The sequence below is a fragment of the Pseudophryne corroboree genome, chromosome 1 (assembly GCF_028390025.1).
Source record: "Pseudophryne corroboree isolate aPseCor3 chromosome 1, aPseCor3.hap2, whole genome shotgun sequence".
In the NCBI taxonomy this organism is placed as follows: Eukaryota; Metazoa; Chordata; class Amphibia; order Anura; family Myobatrachidae; genus Pseudophryne; species Pseudophryne corroboree.
The window spans coordinates 240778299-240798427 of record NC_086444.1 but is presented as its reverse complement, the minus strand read 5'-3'; the positions used below and the strand labels follow the sequence as shown (position 1 = coordinate 240798427).

The following is a 20129-nucleotide window of genomic DNA, read 5'->3' as shown; positions in this document are numbered from 1 at the left end:
GGTGCCTTCGCTCCGCTCGGCACAGATTACCGTTCCAAACGTAGTCATCCACGCGGATCGTTAAGTATGAAAAGTTTCCAAAAAAGAAAAAAATTGTGAAAAACTCACGTCGACCTTTTTCCATGTCGACCTTGTTCCTGTCGACCTTTTGTCCATGTTGACCTAAGGTGTGTCGACCAATTGACGTCGACCTAAGGTGTGTCGACCTTTTTGTTGTCGACCTGGAGTCCGGATACCCCCCATATTACACCCAGCACATTACATACAGCATACATACCCCCTCCCCCATTTTACACCCAGCACATTACATACAGCATACATACCCCCCTCCCCCATATTACACCCAGTACCACATTACAAACACCCCCATTACACCCTCCACCCCCATTACACTCTGCACCCACCTGGCTATCTTGCTCCTTCCTGTAGGGCAGGCATTCCCAACCACGGTCCTCAAGGCACACCAACAGTGCAGGTTTTAGTGATATCCAGGCTGCAGCACAGATGGTTAAATCAAAATAACTGAGCTACTAATTATGTCACCTGTGCTGAAGCCTGGATATCACTAAAACCTGCACTGTAAGTGTGCCTTGAGGACCGTGGTTGGGAATGCCTGCTGTAGGGGCTGGAAGCCGAACCTCAGTACAGTGTATGAGCGCAGCACAGTGCAGGAAGACCCAGTGAGAGGAAAGCTGCTGCTGCATCTTGTGGTGCTGGTACACGCTGCTGAGTGAGGTGGGAGGGGCTAGGCACAGGGAAGCAAAACACTGCTTTAGACGGCATCTCAGTGTGCACAGCAGCACGGCTGACGCTGCACACAACCCTGCGGTGGCTGCCCTGAAGTCTCCCGTGCAAGCCCCGCCCCCGCCTCCCTGGACTTGCGCATGCGCAGTTCAGATTTTTTAATAACGGACCTTAAAATCCGGGATGGCTGACAAGGTATGCGGGGTAGCGGGAGGTTCTTTTAAAAATCAGGAACCTCCCGCTGAATGCGGGAGGGTAGGCAAGCCTGCCTTAAGCTCCACCCCTCGCTTTTGACCTGCAAATCACAGGTGTTTCCTAGTGCTGGGGGCGCAGCCTAATGAGGATACAGTTTGATCCCGCCCCCCCCCGAAGTGACATGTTTTGTCTCCTATCCTGCTTCTCCCAGAGAGAAGAGAATGAAAAAGTCAGTAAGTATGCTGTATCCTCCTAATAAATCAGTGATAATAAGCACATTTCTCAGTCTGACCACAAATGTGCCATTAACTTGCATTTATCAATGCACCATATAGCAACTGATCACGCATCTCTAATGTTTTACATTCTTTATAGAAATAAGCTTTATGTTTTATTACCTTTGTTGATCTTTCAAAGTATACCTTCTTTATTATTTAAGGAATATTCTTACAATAACTTAGGGGGTGATTCAGACCTGATTGTTGGGCTGCTAAATTTGTTGTGCTGCGTTCAGATAGTCGCCACCCAAGGGGAGTGTATATTCCCCCTGCAAGTGTGTGATCGTATGTGTACGCCGTGTTGCAAAAAATCCCTCAGTCAGCGGACAGCTGTAAATCTGTATCTCACTCACCATTGAATGATTTTTCCAGTGTGTGCAGTCTCTGCGCAGCCCAGGACTTACTCCTACAGTGTGATGAGAACAGGCTTAGCGGGGCCGGAGCTGACGTCACACACCCTTCCAGAAAACGCTTGGGAACGCCTGCGTTTTCCCTGACACTCCCAGAAACTGGTCAGTTACCACCCACAAATGGCCTTTTCATGTCAATCACCTTGTGAATGCCCGTGCTATCAAAATCTTCGCTTTGTTGTTTGCCGATGTGCATGTGCATTGTGGTGCATTACGCATGCGCAGTCTATACACAGAGCCGGCCCTAACCAATATGATGCCCTAGGCAAGATTTTGGCTGGTGCCCCCTAGCACAGGGCCGGATTAAGCCCTTGGGGGGCCCAGGGCACACAAGACAGGGGGCCCACCCACCAGCAACCACCCCCTGCAGGGGGGAAAGCAGGATTCGGAAGGGGGGTTTCCTTTGAAGAACACACGTGTGTGTGTGTGTGTGTGTGTGTGTGTGTGTGTGTGTGTGTGTGTGTGTGTGTGTGTGTGTGTACACACACACACACACACACACACATTACATAGAACTCATGCACCCCCATACACACAAATACATACACACAAAACACATACACACATACATATACACGAATAGAACATATACACATATATACAGTATACACAGATAGAACACATACACACATAGAACACAAACTGTGCGTACATGTACACTTACATTAATGCCTGCCCTGAGGAAAAGGGTGAGGATGCCGCAGCCAGGACATATTGCTGGGAGCCAGGGGCACAGTTCACCATTAGGCCCCGCCCCCACGGCAAAAATGCCGTGATTCGCGGGTCGGCGGGGAGGGGGCGGAGCCAATATGACATAATTCTATAACAATTATCTTATATTACCTCCGTCCCCTCTGCTCCGACCCCCGAATCGCAGCATACCCCCGCACAGAGACCCCACGCTGCAGTGGGGAGAAGACTACCGGCTGCAAGGGAGGGAGGTTTCCGCGCTGCCAGCGGGTGTGTTATGTCCCGCTCGCGGCTGTGCGTGTGGCTCCCTCCCCCTCCTAATGGGCAGCTCGGATCAGGGATTGATACAGGCAGCAATCTCCAGCCTCCACTGCAGCCAGGAGAGCTGCTGCTGGTGGCGGAGGCTGGAGAGGGGACAGCAGCACCAGAGCGGGGCAGCGCAGCTTTTGCTGGGGGCCCCTTATGACAGGGGGGCCCGGGGTACTGACCCCCTGGGCCCCCCCCCCCTTAATCCGGCTCTGCCCTAGCACCGCCGCTAGTTCTGCAGGAGATGCCTGGCATGAGTCAGCTGGCAGCTCTGCTAATGTCGGGCGCTTTTTGTTTATGAAAATGCATCGTATTAACATTACTATGTCGCTAGGCTGCACAAGCAGCTTCTGCTGATTAAAATGATATACAGCATGCCTATATTCTGTGTGCGACTGTGGCTGTATCTGCATACGAAATGCTACATTACAGTGATTTCCAGGAATACACTGCAACGTAGCATTTCGTATGCAGATACAGCCGCAGTCACACACAGAATATAGGCATGCCGCATATCATTTTAATCAGCAGAAGCTGCTGGTGCCCCTAAGCATACCAAATGCCCTAGGCATTTGCCTAGTTTGCCTATGTCTAAGGCCGGCTCTGTCTATATACATGATCGCCCGGTGTGCGAAAACGCACAGCAGCGATAAGGTCTGAATCACCCCCTAAGTATTGAAAATAAATATTGGTATAGCTTGTGGTATCTTCCAGTCTGCTAGATGTCTCACGGAAATACTATACTGGTTTAGAGTAACATTATTACGATAATAAATGTTAACTCTTTTGAGCATATACTTTCAATATGATATGTAAAATGTGATGCTATGATATAAATATATGCAAAACTGACATTAGTGTTGCAATTACACTATGTAGACAAAAGTGATTGGACACTGACAGCAAATTGATCAATGAGATTGTATTGACATTAGTACCTAGTAGGTCCACCATGTGCAGTGATTACTGCAGACACCCATCTTGGCAAACTCCACACGTTTCTGGACAACAGCAGGCGGTGTGTTTTGCCATCCCCCCTTACAGTGACCAACTGTATCAGTTTCAGACCACACTGGTCCTTACATAATAAATGTCGGCAGTCGGGATGCCGACTGACCATGGCATCCTGTCACTGAAGATCTCAACATCAACCTACCCTAACCCTCGGGTGGTGGCAGCTAGGGCTAATCCTTGGGAGGTGGCGTCTAGGGCTAACCCTTGGGGGATGGCGGCTAGGGCTAACCCCCCCTGCTGCCTAACCCTAACCTAACCACACACACACACACACCCCGACCCTGACCCCTAACCCCAATACTCACTTTTGTAATGTCTGCTGTCGCTGATCCAGCGCCGGCCTCCTGACTGGTGTTGGGATTCTGGCATCAGTCACATGACCACCAGGCATCCCGACAGCCGACATTTATTATGTAAGGACTAGAGATGAGCGGGTTCGGTTTCTCTGAATCCGAACCCGCACGAACTTCATGTTTTTTTCACGGGTCCGAGCAGACTCGGATCCTCCCGCCTTGCTCGGTTAACCCGAGCGCGCCCGAACGTCATCATGACGCTGTCGGATTCTCGCGAGACTCGGATTCTATATAAGGAGCCGCGCGTCGCCGCCATTTTCACACGTGCATTGAGATTGATAGGGAGAGGACGTGGCTGGCGTCCTCTCCATTTAGATTAGGGTTGAAAGAGAGAGAGAGAGATTGACCTGAGGCTGTGATACTGTAGAAGAGAGTGCAGAGTTTAGTGACTGACGACCACAGTGACCACCAGACAGTGCAGTTGTTTGTTTTATTTAATATATCCGTTCTCTGCCTGAAAAAAACGATACACACAGTGACTCAGTCACATACCATATCTGTGTGCACTGCTCAGCCCAGTGTGCTGCATCAATGTATATATATATCTGACTGTGCTCAGCTCACACAGCTTATAATTGTGGGGGAGACTGGGGAGCACTGCAGTGCCAGTTATAGGTTATAGCAGGAGCCAGGAGTACATAATATTATATTAAAATTAAACAGTGCACACTTTTGCTGCAGGAGTGCCACTGCCAGTGTGACTAGTGACCAGTGACCTGACCACCAGTATATATAATATTAGTAGTATACTATCTCTTTATCAACCAGTCTATATTAGCAGCAGACACAGTACAGTGCGGTAGTTCACGGCTGTGGCTACCTCTGTGTCGGCACTCGGCAGCCCGTCCATAATTGTATATACCACCTAACCGTGGTTTTTTTTTCTTTCTTTATAGTCATACTAGTTACGAGTATACTATCTCTTTATCAACCAGTCTATATTAGCAGCAGACACAGTACAGTGCGGTAGTTCACGGCTGTGGCTACCTCTGTGTCGGCACTCGGCAGCCCGTCCATAATTGTATATACCACCTAACCGTGGTTTTTTTTTCTTTCTTTATACATACATACTAGTTACGAGTATACTATCTCTTTATCAACCAGTCTATATTAGCAGCAGACACAGTACAGTGCGGTAGTTCACGGCTGTGGCTACCTCTGTGTCGGCACTCGGCAGCCCGTCCATAATTGTATATACCACCTAACCGTGGTTTTTTTTTCTTTCTTTATACATACATACTAGTTACGAGTATACTATCTCTTTATCAACCAGTCTATATATTAGCAGCAGACACAGTACAGTGCGGTAGTTCACGGCTGTGGCTACCTCTGTGTCGGCACTCGACAGCCCGTCCATAATTGTATATACCACCTAACCGTGGTTTTTTTTTCTTTCTTTATACATACATACTAGTTACGAGTATACTATCTCTTTATCAACCAGTCTATATATTAGCAGCAGACACAGTACAGTGCGGTAGTTCACGGCTGTGGCTACCTCTGTGTCGGCACTCGGCAGCCCGTCCATAATTGTATATACCACCTAACCGTGGTTTTTTTTTCTTTCTTTATACATACATACTAGTTACGAGTATACTATCTCTTTATCAACCAGTCTATATTAGCAGCAGACACAGTACAGTGCGGTAGTTCACGGCTGTGGCTACCTCTGTGTCGGCACTCGGCAGCCCGTCCATAATTGTATATACCACCTAACCGTGGTTTTTTTTTCTTTCTTTATACATACATACTAGTTACGAGTATACTATCTCTTTATCAACCAGTCTATATATTAGCAGCAGACACAGTACAGTGCGGTAGTTCACGGCTGTGGCTACCTCTGTGTCGGCACTCGGCAGCCCGTCCATAATTGTATATACCACCTAACCGTGGTTTTTTTTTCTTTCTTTATACATACATACTAGTTACGAGTATACTATCTCTTTATCAACCAGTCTATATATTAGCAGCAGACACAGTACAGTGCGGTAGTTCACGGCTGTGGCTACCTCTGTGTCGGCACTCGGCAGCCCGTCCATAATTGTATATACCACCTAACCGTGGTTTTTTTTTCTTTCTTTATACATACATACTAGTTACGAGTATACTATCTCTTTATCAACCAGTCTATATTAGCAGCAGACACAGTACAGTGCGGTAGTTCACGGCTGTGGCTACCTCTGTGTCGGCACTCGGCAGCCCGTCCATAATTGTATATACCACCTAACCGTGGTTTTTTTTTCTTTCTTTATACATACATACTAGTTACGAGTATACTATCTCTTTATCAACCAGTCTATATATTAGCAGCAGACACAGTACAGTGCGGTAGTTCACGGCTGTGGCTACCTCTGTGTCGGCACTCGGCAGCCCGTCCATAATTGTATATACCACCTAACCGTGTTTTTTTTTTCTTTCTTTATAGTCATACTAGTTACGAGTATACTATCTCTTTATCAACCAGTCTATATTAGCAGCAGACACAGTACAGTGCGGTAGTTCACGGCTGTGGCTACCTCTGTGTCGGCACTCGGCAGCCCGTCCATAATTGTATATACCACCTAACCGTGGTTTTTTTTTCTTTCTTTATACATACATACTAGTTACGAGTATACTATCTCTTTATCAACCAGTCTATATTAGCAGCAGACACAGTACAGTGCGGTAGTTCACAGCTGTGGCTACCTCTGTGTCGGCACTCGGCAGCCCGTCCATAATTGTATATACCACCTAACCGTGGTTTTTTTTTCTTTCTTTATACATACATACTAGTTACGAGTATACTATCTCTTTATCAACCAGTCTATATATTAGCAGCAGACACAGTACAGTGTGGTAGTTCACGGCTGTGGCTACCTCTGTGTCGGCACTCGGCAGCCCGTCCATAATTGTATATACCACCTAACCGTGGTTTTTTTTTCTTTCTTTATACATACATACTAGTTACGAGTATACTATCTCTTTATCAACCAGTCTATATATTAGCAGCAGACACAGTACAGTGCGGTAGTTCACGGCTGTGGCTACCTCTGTGTCGGCACTCGGCAGCCCGTCCATAATTGTATATACCACCTAACCGTGGTTTTTTTTTCTTTCTTTATACATACATACTAGTTACGAGTATACTATCTCTTTATCAACCAGTCTATATATTAGCAGCAGACACAGTACAGTGCGGTAGTTCACGGCTGTGGCTACCTCTGTGTCGGCACTCGGCAGCCCGTCCATAATTGTATACTAGTATCCAATCCATCCATCTCCATTGTTTACCTGAGGTGCCTTTTAGTTGTGCCTATTAAAATATGGAGAACAAAAATGTTGAGGTTCCAAAATTAGGGAAAGATCAAGATCCACTTCCACCTCGTGCTGAAGCTGCTGCCACTAGTCATGGCCGAGACGATGAAATGCCAGCAACGTCGTCTGCCAATGCCGATGCCCAATGTCATAGTACAGAGCATGTCAAATCCAAAACACCAAATATCAGTAAAAAAAGGACTCCAAAACCTAAAATAAAATTGTCGGAGGAGAAGCGTAAACTTGCCAATATGCCATTTACCACACGGAGTGGCAAGGAACGGCTGAGGCCCTGGCCTATGTTCATGGCTAGTGGTTCAGCTTCACATGAGGATGGAAGCACTCAGCCTCTCGCTAGAAAAATGAAAAGACTAAAGCTGGCAAAAGCAGTAGCACCGCAAAGAACTGTGCGTTCTTCGAAATCCCAAATCCACAAGGAGAGTCCGACTCCAATTGTGTCGGTTGCGATGCCTGACCTTCCCAACACTGGACGTGAAGAGCATGCGCCTTCCACCATTTGCACGCCCCCTGCAAGTGATGGAAGGAGCACCCGCAGTCCAGTTCCTGATAGTCAGATTGAAGATGTCAGTGTTGAAGTACACCAGGATGAGGAGGATATGGGTGTTGCTGGCGCTGGGGAGGAAATTGACCAGGAGGATTCTGATGGTGAGGTGGTTTGTTTAAGTCAGGCACCCGGGGAGACACCTGTTGTCCGTGGTAGGAATATGGCCGTTGACATGCCTGGTGAAAATACCCAAAAAATCAGCTCTTCGGTGTGGAAGTATTTCACCAGAAATGCGGACAACAGGTGTCAAGCCGTGTGTTCCCTTTGTCAAGCTGTAATAAGTAGGGGTAAGGACGTTAACCACCTCGGAACATCCTCCCTTATACGTCACCTGCAGCGCATTCATAATAAGTCAGTGACAAGTTCAAAAACTTGGGCCGACAGCGGAAGCAGTCCACTGACCAGTAAATCCCTTCCTCTTGTAACCAAGCTCACGCAAACCACCCCACCAACTCCCTCAGTGTCAATTTCCTCCTTCCCCAGGAATGCCAATAGTCCTGCAGGCCATGTCACTGGCAATTCTGACGAGTCCTCTCCTGCCTGGGATTCCTCCGATGCATCCTTGCGTGTAACGCCTACTGCTGCTGGCGCTGCTGTTGTTGCTGCTGGGAGTCGATGGTCATCCCAGAGGGGAAGTCGTAAGACCACTTTTACTACTTCCACCAAGCAATTGACTGTCCAACAGTCCTTTGCGAGGAAGATGAAATATCACAGCAGTCATCCTACTGCAAAGCGGATAACTGAGGCCTTGACATCCTGGGTGGTGAGAAACGTGGTTCCGGTATCCATCATTACTGCAGAGCCAACTAGAGACTTGTTGGAGGTACTGTGTCCCCGGTACCAAATACCATCTAGGTTCCATTTCTCTAGGCAGGCGATACCGAAAATGTACACAGACCTCAGAAAAAGAGTCACCAGTGTCCTAAAAAATGCAGCTGTACCCAATGTCCACTTAACCACGGACATGTGGACAAGTGGAGCAGGGCAGGGTCAGGACTATATGACTGTGACAGCCCACTGGGTAGATGTATGGACTCCCGCCGCAAGAACAGCAGCGGCGGCACCAGTAGCAGCATCTCGCAAACGCCAACTCTTTCCTAGGCAGGCTACGCTTTGTATCACCGGTTTCCAGAATACGCACACAGCTGAAAACCTCTTACGGCAACTGAGGAAGATCATCGCGGAATGGCTTACCCCAATTGGACTCTCCTGTGGATTTGTGGCATCGGACAACGCCAGCAATATTGTGTGTGCATTAAATCTGGGCCAATTCCAGCACGTCCCATGTTTTGCACATACCTTGAATTTGGTGGTGCAGAATTTTTTAAAAAACGACAGGGGCGTGCAAGAGATGCTGTCGGTGGCCAGAAGAATTGCGGGACACTTTCGGCGTACAGGCACCACGTACAGAAAACTGGAGCACCACCAAAAACTACTGAACCTGCCCTGCCATCATCTGAAGCAAGAAGTGGTAACGAGGTGGAATTCAACCCTGTATATGCTTCAGAGGTTGGAGGAGCAGCAAAAGGCCATTCAAGCCTATACAATTGAGCACGATATAGGAGGTGGGATGCACCTGTCTCAAGCGCAGTGGAGAATGATTTCAACGTTGTGCAAGGTTCTGATGCCCTTTGAACTTGCCACACGTGAAGTCAGTTCAGACACTGCCAGCCTGAGTCAGGTCATTCCCCTCATCAGGCTTTTGCAGAAGAAGCTGGAGACATTGAAGGAGGAGCTAACACGGAGCGATTCCGCTAGGCATGTGGGACTTGTGGATGGAGCCCTTAATTCGCTTAGCAAGGATTCACGGGTGGTCAATCTGTTGAAATCAGAGCACTACATTTTGGCCACCGTGCTCGATCCTAGATTTAAAGCCTACCTTGGATCTCTCTTTCCGGCAGACACAAGTCTGCTGGGGTTCAAACACCTGCTGGTGAGTAAATTGTCAAGTCAAGCGGAACGCGACCTGTCAACAACATCTCCTCCTTCACATTCTCCCGCAACTGGGGGTGCGAGGAAAAGGCTCAGAATTCCGAGCCCACCCGCTGGCGGTGATGCAGGGCAGTCTGGAGCGACTGCTGATGCTGACATCTGGTCCGGACTGAAGGACCTGACAACTATTACGGACATGTCGTCTACTGTCACTGCATATGATTCTCTCCCCATTGAAAGAATGGTGGAGGATTATATGAGTGACCGCATCCAAGTAGGCACGTCACACAGTCCGTACTTATACTGGCAGGAAAAAGAGGCAATTTGGAGGCCCTTGCACAAACTGGCTTTATTCTACCTAAGTTGCCCTCCCACAAGTGTGTACTCCGAAAGAGTGTTTAGTGCCGCCGCTCACCTTGTCAGCAATCGGCGTACGAGGTTACATCCAGAAAATGTGGAGAAGATGATGTTCATTAAAATGAATTATAATAAATTCCTCCGTGGAGACATTGACCAGCAGCAATTGCCTCCACAAAGTACACAGGGAGCTGAGATGGTGGATTCCAGTGGGGACGAATTGATAATCTGTGAGGAGGGGGATGTACACGGTGATATATCGGAGGATGATGATGAGGTGGACATCTTGCCTCTGTAGAGCCAGTTTGTGCAAGGAGAGATTAATTGCTTCTTTTTTGGTGGGGGTCCAAACCAACCCGTCATATCAGTCACAGTCGTGTGGCAGACCCTGTCACTGAAATGATGGGTTGGTTAAAGTGTGCATGTCCTGTTTATACAACATAAGGGTGGGTGGGAGGGCCCAAGGACAATTCCATCTTGCACCTCTTTTTTCTTTTCTTTTTCTTTGCGTCATGTGCTGTTTGGGGAGGGTTTTTTGGAAGGGACATCCTGCGTGACACTGCAGTGCCACTCCTAGATGGGCCCGGTGTTTGTGTCGGCCACTAGGGTCGCTTATCTTACTCACACAGCTACCTCATTGCGCCTCTTTTTTTCTTTGCGTCATGTGCTGTTTGGGGAGGGTTTTTTGGAAGGGACATCCTGCGTGACACTGCAGTGACACTCCTAGATGGGCCCGGTGTTTGTGTCGGCCACTAGGGTCGCTTATCTTACTCACACAGCTACCTCATTGCGCCTGTTTTTTTCTTTGCGTCATGTGCTGTTTGGGGAGGGTTTTTTGGAAGGGACATCCTGCGTGACACTGCAGTGCCACTCCTAGATGGGCCCGGTGTTTGTGTCGGCCACTAGGGTCGCTTATCTTACTCACACAGCGACCTCGGTGCAAATTTTAGGACTAAAAATAATATTGTGAGGTGTGAGGTATTCAGAATAGACTGAAAATGAGTGGAAATTATGGTTTTTGAGGTTAATAATACTTTGGGATCAAAATGACCGCCAAATTCTATGATTTAAGCTGTTTTTTAGGTTTTTTGGAAAAAAACACCCGAATCCAAAACACACCCAAATCCGACAAAAAAAATTCGGTGAGGTTTTGCCAAAACGCGGTCGAACCCAAAACACGGCCGCGGAACCGAACCCAAAACCAAAACACAAAACCCAAAAAATTTCCGGCGCTCATCTCTAGTAAGGACCAGTGTGGTCTGAAACAATGCTGATTAATATATATGGCTGCTGGAGACGTATGTCAGGTGAGTTTCAAAAGGTATTTGTCTAGATTTAAGTGTACTGCAGCCAGACAGGATGGTTGTACAGTTATCTAGTCCATTTGGTTGATCAGATAGTATCTGATTGTGACCGGAAATGTAGAAAAACCAATAGCAGCAGCCAGCAGGACAAATTAACACATTGATGTAGCTTATAATGGGGGTAATTCCAAGTTGATCGCAACAGGAAATTTTTTAGCAGTTGGGCAAAACCATGTGCACTGCAGGGGGGGCAGATATAACATGTGCAGAGAGAGTTAGATTTGGGTGGGTTATTTTGTTTCTGTGCAGGGTAAATACTGGCTGCTTTATTTTTACACTGCAATTTAGATTGCAGATTGAACTCACCACACCCAAATCTATCTCTCTCTGCACATGCTATATCTGTCCCCCCTGCAGTGCACATGGTGTTGCCCAACTGCTAACAAAGTTCCTGCTGCGATCAACTCAGAATTACCCCCAATATACACTACAGGGTTCACTACGGCTGGCCGGCGGTCGGGCTCCCGGCGACCAGCATCCCGGCGCCGGGAGCCCGACCGCCGGCTTACCGACAGCTTGGCGAGCGCAAATGAGCCCCTTGCGGGCTCGCTGCGCTCGCCACGCTACGGGCACGGTGGCGCGCTACGCGCGCCACACTATTTTATTCTCCCTCTATGGGGGTCGTGGACCCCCACGAGGGAAAATAAGTGTCGGTATGCCGGCTGTCGGGCTCCCGGCGCCGGTATACTGAGCGCCGGGAGCCCGACCGCCGGCAAACAGAAGACCACCCTACACTACAGTATGGAGATAACAGTGATTAGAAGCAAGTGTTGTGCCAGTGGCGTTTCAATGCAGGCATTTCCGGACCGTTGTTGGGGCGGGCCGCTGCGGCTGCGACACAAAACATGATGAGTAGCTGCCAGCCACCGCAACGATTTCAAATCTTGCTTAAAAAAGAGCAAGAGTTACTAGAATCTGTCATTCAATCTAGATGACAGCCAACAGTCCCACAGGACTAAATGGGATAATTATCTACTTAAACAAGGGGTGTAGTCTATCTTAAAATAGGCATGGTTTAGTTGGAACTTTGGGCCTAATTCAGACCTGAACTCAGCAGCAGCAAATTTGTTAGCTAATAGACAAAACCATGTGCACTGCAAGGGGGGGCAGATATAACATGTGCAGAGAGAGTTAGATTTGGGTGGGGTGTGTTCAAACTGAAATCTAAATTGCAGTGTAAAAATAAAGCAGCCAGTATTTACCCTGCACAGAAACAATATAACCCACCCAAATCTAACTCTCTCAGCACATGTTAGATCTGCCCCACCTGCAGTGCACATGTGGGGTCATTCTGACCTGATCGCTCGTTGCCGTTCATCGCAGCGATCAGGTCAGAAGTGTGCCGGCACCGCAGTGCGCCGGCCCATGCGAGACAGCTGTCGTTGCCTAGCAATCGCCTCTGCCTGATTGACAGGCAGAGGTGGGAGGGGGTGGCACGGCGGAGTTTGGCAGCCATTTTTTGGGCGCGGTCCGGCCAATGTAGGCATGGTCGGACCGTGTGGAGGGCGGGACGCAGCGGCTGCGTGACGTCACATGCAGCCGCTGCGACTCAGGCAGCGACGAGTAACTCCCGGCTAGCCGTAGGAGCTGCGCTGGCCGGGAGTTACTCTTCAAGTACAAAAGCATCGCTGCTGTGCGATGCTTTTGCACTTGTGCGGGGGTGGCCGGCCTGACATGCGAGGTGGACTAGCCCTGTGCTGGGTGTCCCCCCGCATGTCAGTGTAAGTGATCGTAGCTGTGCTAAATTTAGTACAGCTACGATCAGGTCGGAATGACCCCCATGGTTTTGCCAATTAGCTAACAAATTTATTGCTGCGATCAGGTCTGAATTAGCCCCTATATCTGATTTGGGCATATCAGTGAACTGTCCTACATCAGGGCTCGCCAAACCAGTCCTCGAGATCTACCAACAGTTCACATTTTCCAGATCACCTAGCTGGTGCACAGGTGTAGTCATTACTAATTAAGATGTGCTGCATTCATTCCTAACTGACAATTCTACAGATCTCCAGGAGGCCTGGAAAACATGTACTGTTGGTAGATCTCGAGGACCGGTTTGGCCAGCCCTGTCCTACATTGTTTCGATATTCATTGGTTTAGAAAGTGGTAGTGAAGTGTAAAATAATTTAACATTTATATGTGAAATTTATTTTTTGTTAATATGTATATTGAAAAGAATAATGAATTTCATACAAACAAGCGACATAACATAAAAGGAATAGTACACAGCAAGCAAAATGCAATGACGCAGTCCAGCAAGACAGCAACACATGAGGAAGAAATACTAACATAATTTAAATTAAATATACAGCAGTAGGATCAAGAGACCAGAATAATATACCATGTAGACATTCTGAGCACCTTTCTATCCTGGTGCCTAGTAGATAATGGAAAGGTAACCAAATAGGGGTGCCAAGTTAAGAAAAATCTTTCTGCTCTAGATTTTACATGCAAGGAACATTCGATCCAATTCATCTGATACATTAAAGCCAAACGTGGTGTGAAATGTATTTTTAAAACATATGGGAAATTAGAAATGCTCACCTGTCTTTTGTAAAGGATATGTAACATTTAATAAATCCTCCATAAATGAAAGAATTGGCCCTGCAATACCCAGAGCAAAGTTTGCATATCCTTTCTGTACAACTTCCTTCCGCGCCCAAACTCGTATCTAAAACAATGTAACAAGAGAATGTTATAACCGTTATAGTACAGTAAATAGAGCACAAGTTCCTCTGATAAGTCAACAATTTAGTGTGATGCTAGTTGTACACCAAAGAAACCTAAAACTCTCCTCAAAGGAGAAGCAGTATAGAACCTCATTGGTTGATAAGGGTACGTTTCTATCATAGGTGCAGAGTGGGTATCACCGCTTTATACCTGTGTGGCAGTTCTTGTAATGACCCTACATCATACCTCCCAGCTGTCCTGATTTTCACAGGACAGTTCTGTTATTTGGGACTGTCCCGCTGTCTCATCCCGGGGAAAGGGGTCAGTTGGGAGGCTCCTGTCACTCGCTGCTCAGTGCATGCGCACAGCATCTATTCAGAGATGCTGGGGGCATGACGGCAGCTCACAGAGTGCTGGGTATACCCCCATAGTGACTGAAAATGTGGGCGTGGCTCATGATTGCGGCACTTCCACAAAGCCACATCCCCTTTTCTATAGGCCATGCCCTCTTTCGTGTGCACTGTGGCTTTGCTACGCCAGGGAGTCCCTCTTCCCTGTCTCCAGATTTTGGGAGGTATGCTATGTGAGTATAGTTAGTAGTGTGAGTAGTTAGCAGAGTAAGAAACGTATTTTGAAAAGGGCCATGTGCACAAGATAAATGAAGACAATGGATGTGCTAATGAAAGAGGTGCTGTAACTCCCACGTGCTATATTCAGTTCTGAGTCAGTGTGGATTGTACTGTTCCGATGCTGAAACACATTTGATGACCATATCAGTCCTGTCTAATGAAAGTAATGAGAGTAAATACCATGCTGGCTGATAAGGACACAATGGGGCTGTTTGTGAGTTGCACACTGTAGTTGCGAGCAACCATGATATCTTGATTTACCACCGAATGCTAATTCCAGTATCCTTTCAACTAATAGGGTTATGCGCATGCAAGAGGAAAGCCGTACGTACCGCCCATTGATTTTATACCGGCTGCCACAACAGCTTTCATCAGTATCGGCAGATGCACCAGCCCCATGCTAGGTGCAGGAGATCCACCAGTAACAGACTTCCCTTCTCTATACACATGGTGGTTACATGCAATCGCATTGTCACCTCTTTGTTCAAACCCCAAAACGCCCTATTTTCTGGAAAGACAGATCCGGCCATGTAGCGACAAACTCAGAAAAGGACAGACATGCACGAAGATGTGTAAATTCACATCTGTGCAAAAACTCTGCATAGGTATACATACAGTACGTGCATATTGTTGCACCTGGACCCACCATTCTCCCACTGTCGTGCATTGTACTTTTATCGCATTAGTGAGGTAACTAAGACGAATGGCAAGCCTTAGTTGCAAAATATCCCTACTTGGAGCCATTTGAGGACAGATATGTGTGCACATGCCAGTTTCTGCTGGTGCAAGTCCACACTGATAATGATGAGGGATACTTCCACAAGCATATGGACAGGGGCAGAGCAGCTACATAGATGTGTACATTCAGGCACTCTGCTGTGTAGTATAGGTCACAATTATCTGAACTCTGTGGAACAAACTTCAGGAGAACAAACTGTACAACTTACTGTATTATAGGAGAATTACATTATATCACTCGGAGTACAAGAAGCTACAAACTCACTCTGTCCGCCCACTCTCACCTACAGTATGAGTGTACAGTAGGCGTTTTGTGGATTACATCCTGGGCAATTTCTAATAAGGCCTACGGTCAGCAAAGAGGTAACCAAAACCAGAATCAACAAACTTCTCTGCTATACTAGAACTAGTGACGGCTTTTGCCTTGGCTGGCTCGGGGGTGTCTGTAAATGTGCACATACAGGGGATCGCAGTCCGGGCATGCACACACAGTAACAAGCTGGCAGTCTTCTAGGGACCTAATCAGCTGTCATGATAGCAGGGGAGTGGCTTCCCATGGGAAACTCTCTCTGCTATAGCAGTCCCAGGGGGAGAAAACATCTCCTGCTGGTACTGCCTGTCCATCATGTGATTAGCAACGAGCGCTTCCAATGAAAAAACAAGATTATCACAGCCGCTGCGCCCCAGGACTGCAGCTCAGTCCAACACTCAGGAGCACCAACTCCTACTTACAAAATATAAACAAAAAGAGTGGTCCAAGGAGCGCTGTCTCTTTGTTGACACATGGATAAGTCTCCTTATAGTTCTGACAGTATTAATTTTGTTTATGATCCAGTATTCTCAATAAAAGAAGAAGAATAACAGGTGGTTTATTAATAACTTCAACCTCTAGATCGGCATATGGACTCACCTCAACGAAAAGAAATGTGTTCACATAAAGGTATCTTTGACACCCTCAGACTTCTGCTGACAGGAGAATCAGGGTATACTGTGCACGCAAATAAAATCCCATATAGAAATATTCTCATCTGAAACCAAGTCTAGGCATTCATCAAAAGGTATCTTTTTGTGCTCTTTTACCAGCAGGAATAGCTTGAATCCAAAAACAATTTATTCTAATAAAATCACATAAAAAAGTTACATAAAAAAGTACATTGAGGCGTGGCCTGGCTGCTGAAGGAGGCAGCAGCACATCAAGAGAGCTTCGGAGATCCGGGGATTATAAACCCTCCAAAAACCTGCTCCTGCACGCCCTTTTTTCATCACAGAACCCCCTTGTCTGTCCTGACCCCTCTGGTGTGCCCTGTAGAAGCCGCGGAATCGGGGAGCAGCTCGTGGAGCTCCCGCGGGTTGCGGCCTACAGACGGCCGCCAGACCGGGGCCTAGATTACACTCCCGGGCCGGCGCGCACTTCCCAGGCCGTGGGAAAGCATCGCAGACCTCTCCCCTGCCCTTTAGAGCACTATTCACTGCGGGACCTGCCGGGGGAACGTCTCCTTCCCGCTGCCGGCTTCTGCGGGTGTCCGAGATCGTTGGGGCCGCCGGGGGTTGGCGGAGCTACGGGAGGCCCGGCGGCCATCTTGGAGGAGGCTCTCAGCCGACGCCGAGATCCAGTGGCACACAGTGGAGGCCGCGAGACCGCTGCGGAACACCTTAGAGCTGCATCTCCAATGGGGGGTAAGTGAGCTGCTACCACAAGACCTCAGTGGTACCCCCTCATTACATTACAGAACAGTCTCTGCTCCCCCTGGTACCGGGACATCATTGCTGGCCCCTGTCTCTTCACGCACCAACTCCATATACGTGACTGTTCATCTCCTGGGGGTTGCGGAGTCGCCACTGGCTCCTGACATCATACGCCGGTTACTAGCAACTCCGCCCGGCTTTGCTCTGACTCCAGTGACACCAGCTCTTGTCCCCAACAAAACTGCACTGGCACCTGACTTGCTTTGATGATACAGCTGCCTGGCCTGCTTTAATATCTGGGACTCTTACTCCCCTATCCGCGATGGCGGTCGTGCCCTTGTCTAGGTGACTCTCTCCTACCTCTGTAGTGGAGTGCTCACTGCCGGCATTACCGCCATACCAGCCCCCGGCGCTATGACCACCTGAAAGTGAGGTGCGTGGTCTCCTCTGGGTGTTCCCTTTTTTTTTCTCCCCTACCCTGTCCCATATTTTTGGGGACTTCCCGTCTCCCCTGACGGATCATATCTCATAGTATAATACTCTACACTGGTCCGGTCCACATGCAGAAATCTTCGTCCAAGGGGGGATATTTACTAAAATTCGTATTTTTCCGAATGAGGTTAAAGTTCAAACACGAATGACATCGAAAGTGTAAATTTGCAACTTTTTGAATTTATTACGACTAATTTACTAAGCTGTCGTATTCTGCATTTTCGAATTTCCCGATGTCGATGTCATTCGTATTTTTTGGCAGTGTTTTACAGGAGTGAATTGTAAAACACTGCCGACATTAACACAATGAATCTCGGCCGGATCTGTGAGATCCGTGCTGGGCTTCATTGTGCACCTTTCGTTAAAAAAAAAAGAACATTGTTAAAATGAAAAAAAAAAAATGCGTGGGGTCCCCCCCCTAAACAAAACCAGCCTCGGGCTCTTTGAGCCGGTCCTGGTTCACAAAATATGTGGGGAAAAATTACCGGTTCCCCCATATTTCATAAACCAGCACCGGGCTCTGCGCCTGGTCCTGGTTCAAAAAATACGGGGGACAAAAAGCGTAGGGGTCCCCCGTATTTTTGAAACCAGCACCGGGCTCCACTAGCCAGGTACATAATGCCACAGCCGGGGGACACTTTTATATTGGTCCTTGCGGCCCTGGCATTACATACCCAACTAGTCACCCCTGGCCGGGGTACCCTGGAGGAGTGGGAACCCTTTAAATCAAGGGGTCCCCCCCTCCAGCCACCCAAGGGCCAGGGGTGAAGCCCGAGGCTGTCCCCCCCATCCAAGGGCGGCGGATGGGGGGCTGATAGCCTTTTGTGAAAATGAGAATATTGTTTTTAGTACCAGTACTACAAGTCCCAGCAAGCCTCCCCCGCAAGCTGGTACTTGGAGAACCACAAGTACCAGCATGCAGTGGGAAACTGGGCCCGCTGGTACCTGTAGTACTACTAAAAAAATACCCCCAAAAAAACAGGACACACACACCGTGAAAGTAAAATTTTATTACATGCATGCACACCACTGTGAAGGGGATTGCCCCCTTCTCCCCGGCGGCGCGACGGGCAGGTCCCAGTCTGGAGGGGCTTGCATCCGAAAGGATTCAAGCCCCTCCAATCACAGCGGCGCATTTCAAACGGCGCGCCAAACGCGAGCCAATCAGGGCTCGCGCCTTGGCCACCAATCGGAGCTCGCCGCGGCGAGCCACTCGGAGCTCGCCGCGTCATAGCTCCGCCCGCTCCCAGCGCCATATAAGAGGCGCTGCGGAGCGGGAGCAGGCAGTCGAGCGGCGGACGGCGACGGGAGAAGAGCTCCAGCGGAAGACAGCGGGTCCGGCGGCGGCGGCAGAGCAGCGGAAGAAGACGGCGGCAGAGCAGCGGAAGAAGACGTCGGCGGAGCAGAAGAAGACATCGGCGGAGCAGAAGAAGACGTCGGCGGAGCCGAACAGGAAGACAGAAGACGGCGACCAGCGGCGGGAGTCCGGCGGAGTTTGCTGCAGCGTGTGGAGAGCAAAAGAGCTAATGAAGCTCCCCGCTGCAGCCTCTCCCTCCGCGACAGGTAGGCGGCCCTGGGCCACCTCTACTTACATCTAGCTCCGCACTAGACCACCAGGGACAGGAGCTAGGCCTGCAGGTGTAACCAGGCCCTCGGCCTGTGCCCACGGTAGGCAGGCCTTTGGCCTGTGCCCATCCACCAGGCCTCCGGCCTGTGCCCATTCTCCAGGCCTCCGGCCTGCGCCCATTCTCCAGGCCTTTGGCCTGTGCCCATCCTCCAGGCCTCCGGCCTGTGCCCATCCTCTAGGCCTCCGGCCTGTGCCCATTCTCCAGGCCTCCGGCCTGTGCCCATTCTCCAGGCCTCCGGCCTGTGCCCATTCTCCAGGCCTCCGGCCTGTGCCCATCCTCCAGGCCTCCGGCCTGTGCCCATCCCCTCCAGGCCTCTGGCCTGCGCTCTCCCTCCAGGCCTCCGGCCTGCGCCCCTCCTCCAGGCCTCCGGCCTGCGCTCTCCCTCCAGGCCTCCGGCCTGCGCCTCTCCTCCAGGCCTCTGGCCTGCGCTCTCCCTCCAGGCCTCTGGCCTGCGCCCCTCTTCCAGGCCTCCGGCCTGCGCCCCTCCGGCTGGAAGTGGGCTTTGCGGCAGCTCTTGAGGGATCCGTGGCCGGTGTTAGGAGCCGACCGGCTCCACGCGGTGTATGGTCCAGGGGATTGGAAGTGTGGAGCAACGTTCCCGTCCCACACGTCGCCATCCCCGGCCGTCGGGAGTAGGCCACCGACTGCTCCAGACCCCCGTCCCTCATTGCGAGCCAAAGGCAGCGGCCAGGGTCTGACATCTGTAAGGTAGGACTGGTTAGTCGGGGTATACTGTTGGACCGGGGGATTGTTCCACTGACTTGCCGGGTAGTGAACGTGATTA

General features: G+C 49.3%; 1 protein-coding gene across 1 annotated transcript in view; it reads right to left on the bottom strand.

Annotated features, from left to right (window-relative positions):
- The window catches only part of LVRN (laeverin), a 273477-nt gene that overhangs the window by 164824 nt on the left and 88524 nt on the right, over positions 1-20129 (bottom strand). The window contains exon 4 of the mRNA XM_063964163.1: positions 14047-14173. Coding sequence (XP_063820233.1) covers positions 14047-14173 — 127 coding nt within the window. The remainder of the gene's footprint in view (positions 1-14046; positions 14174-20129) is intronic.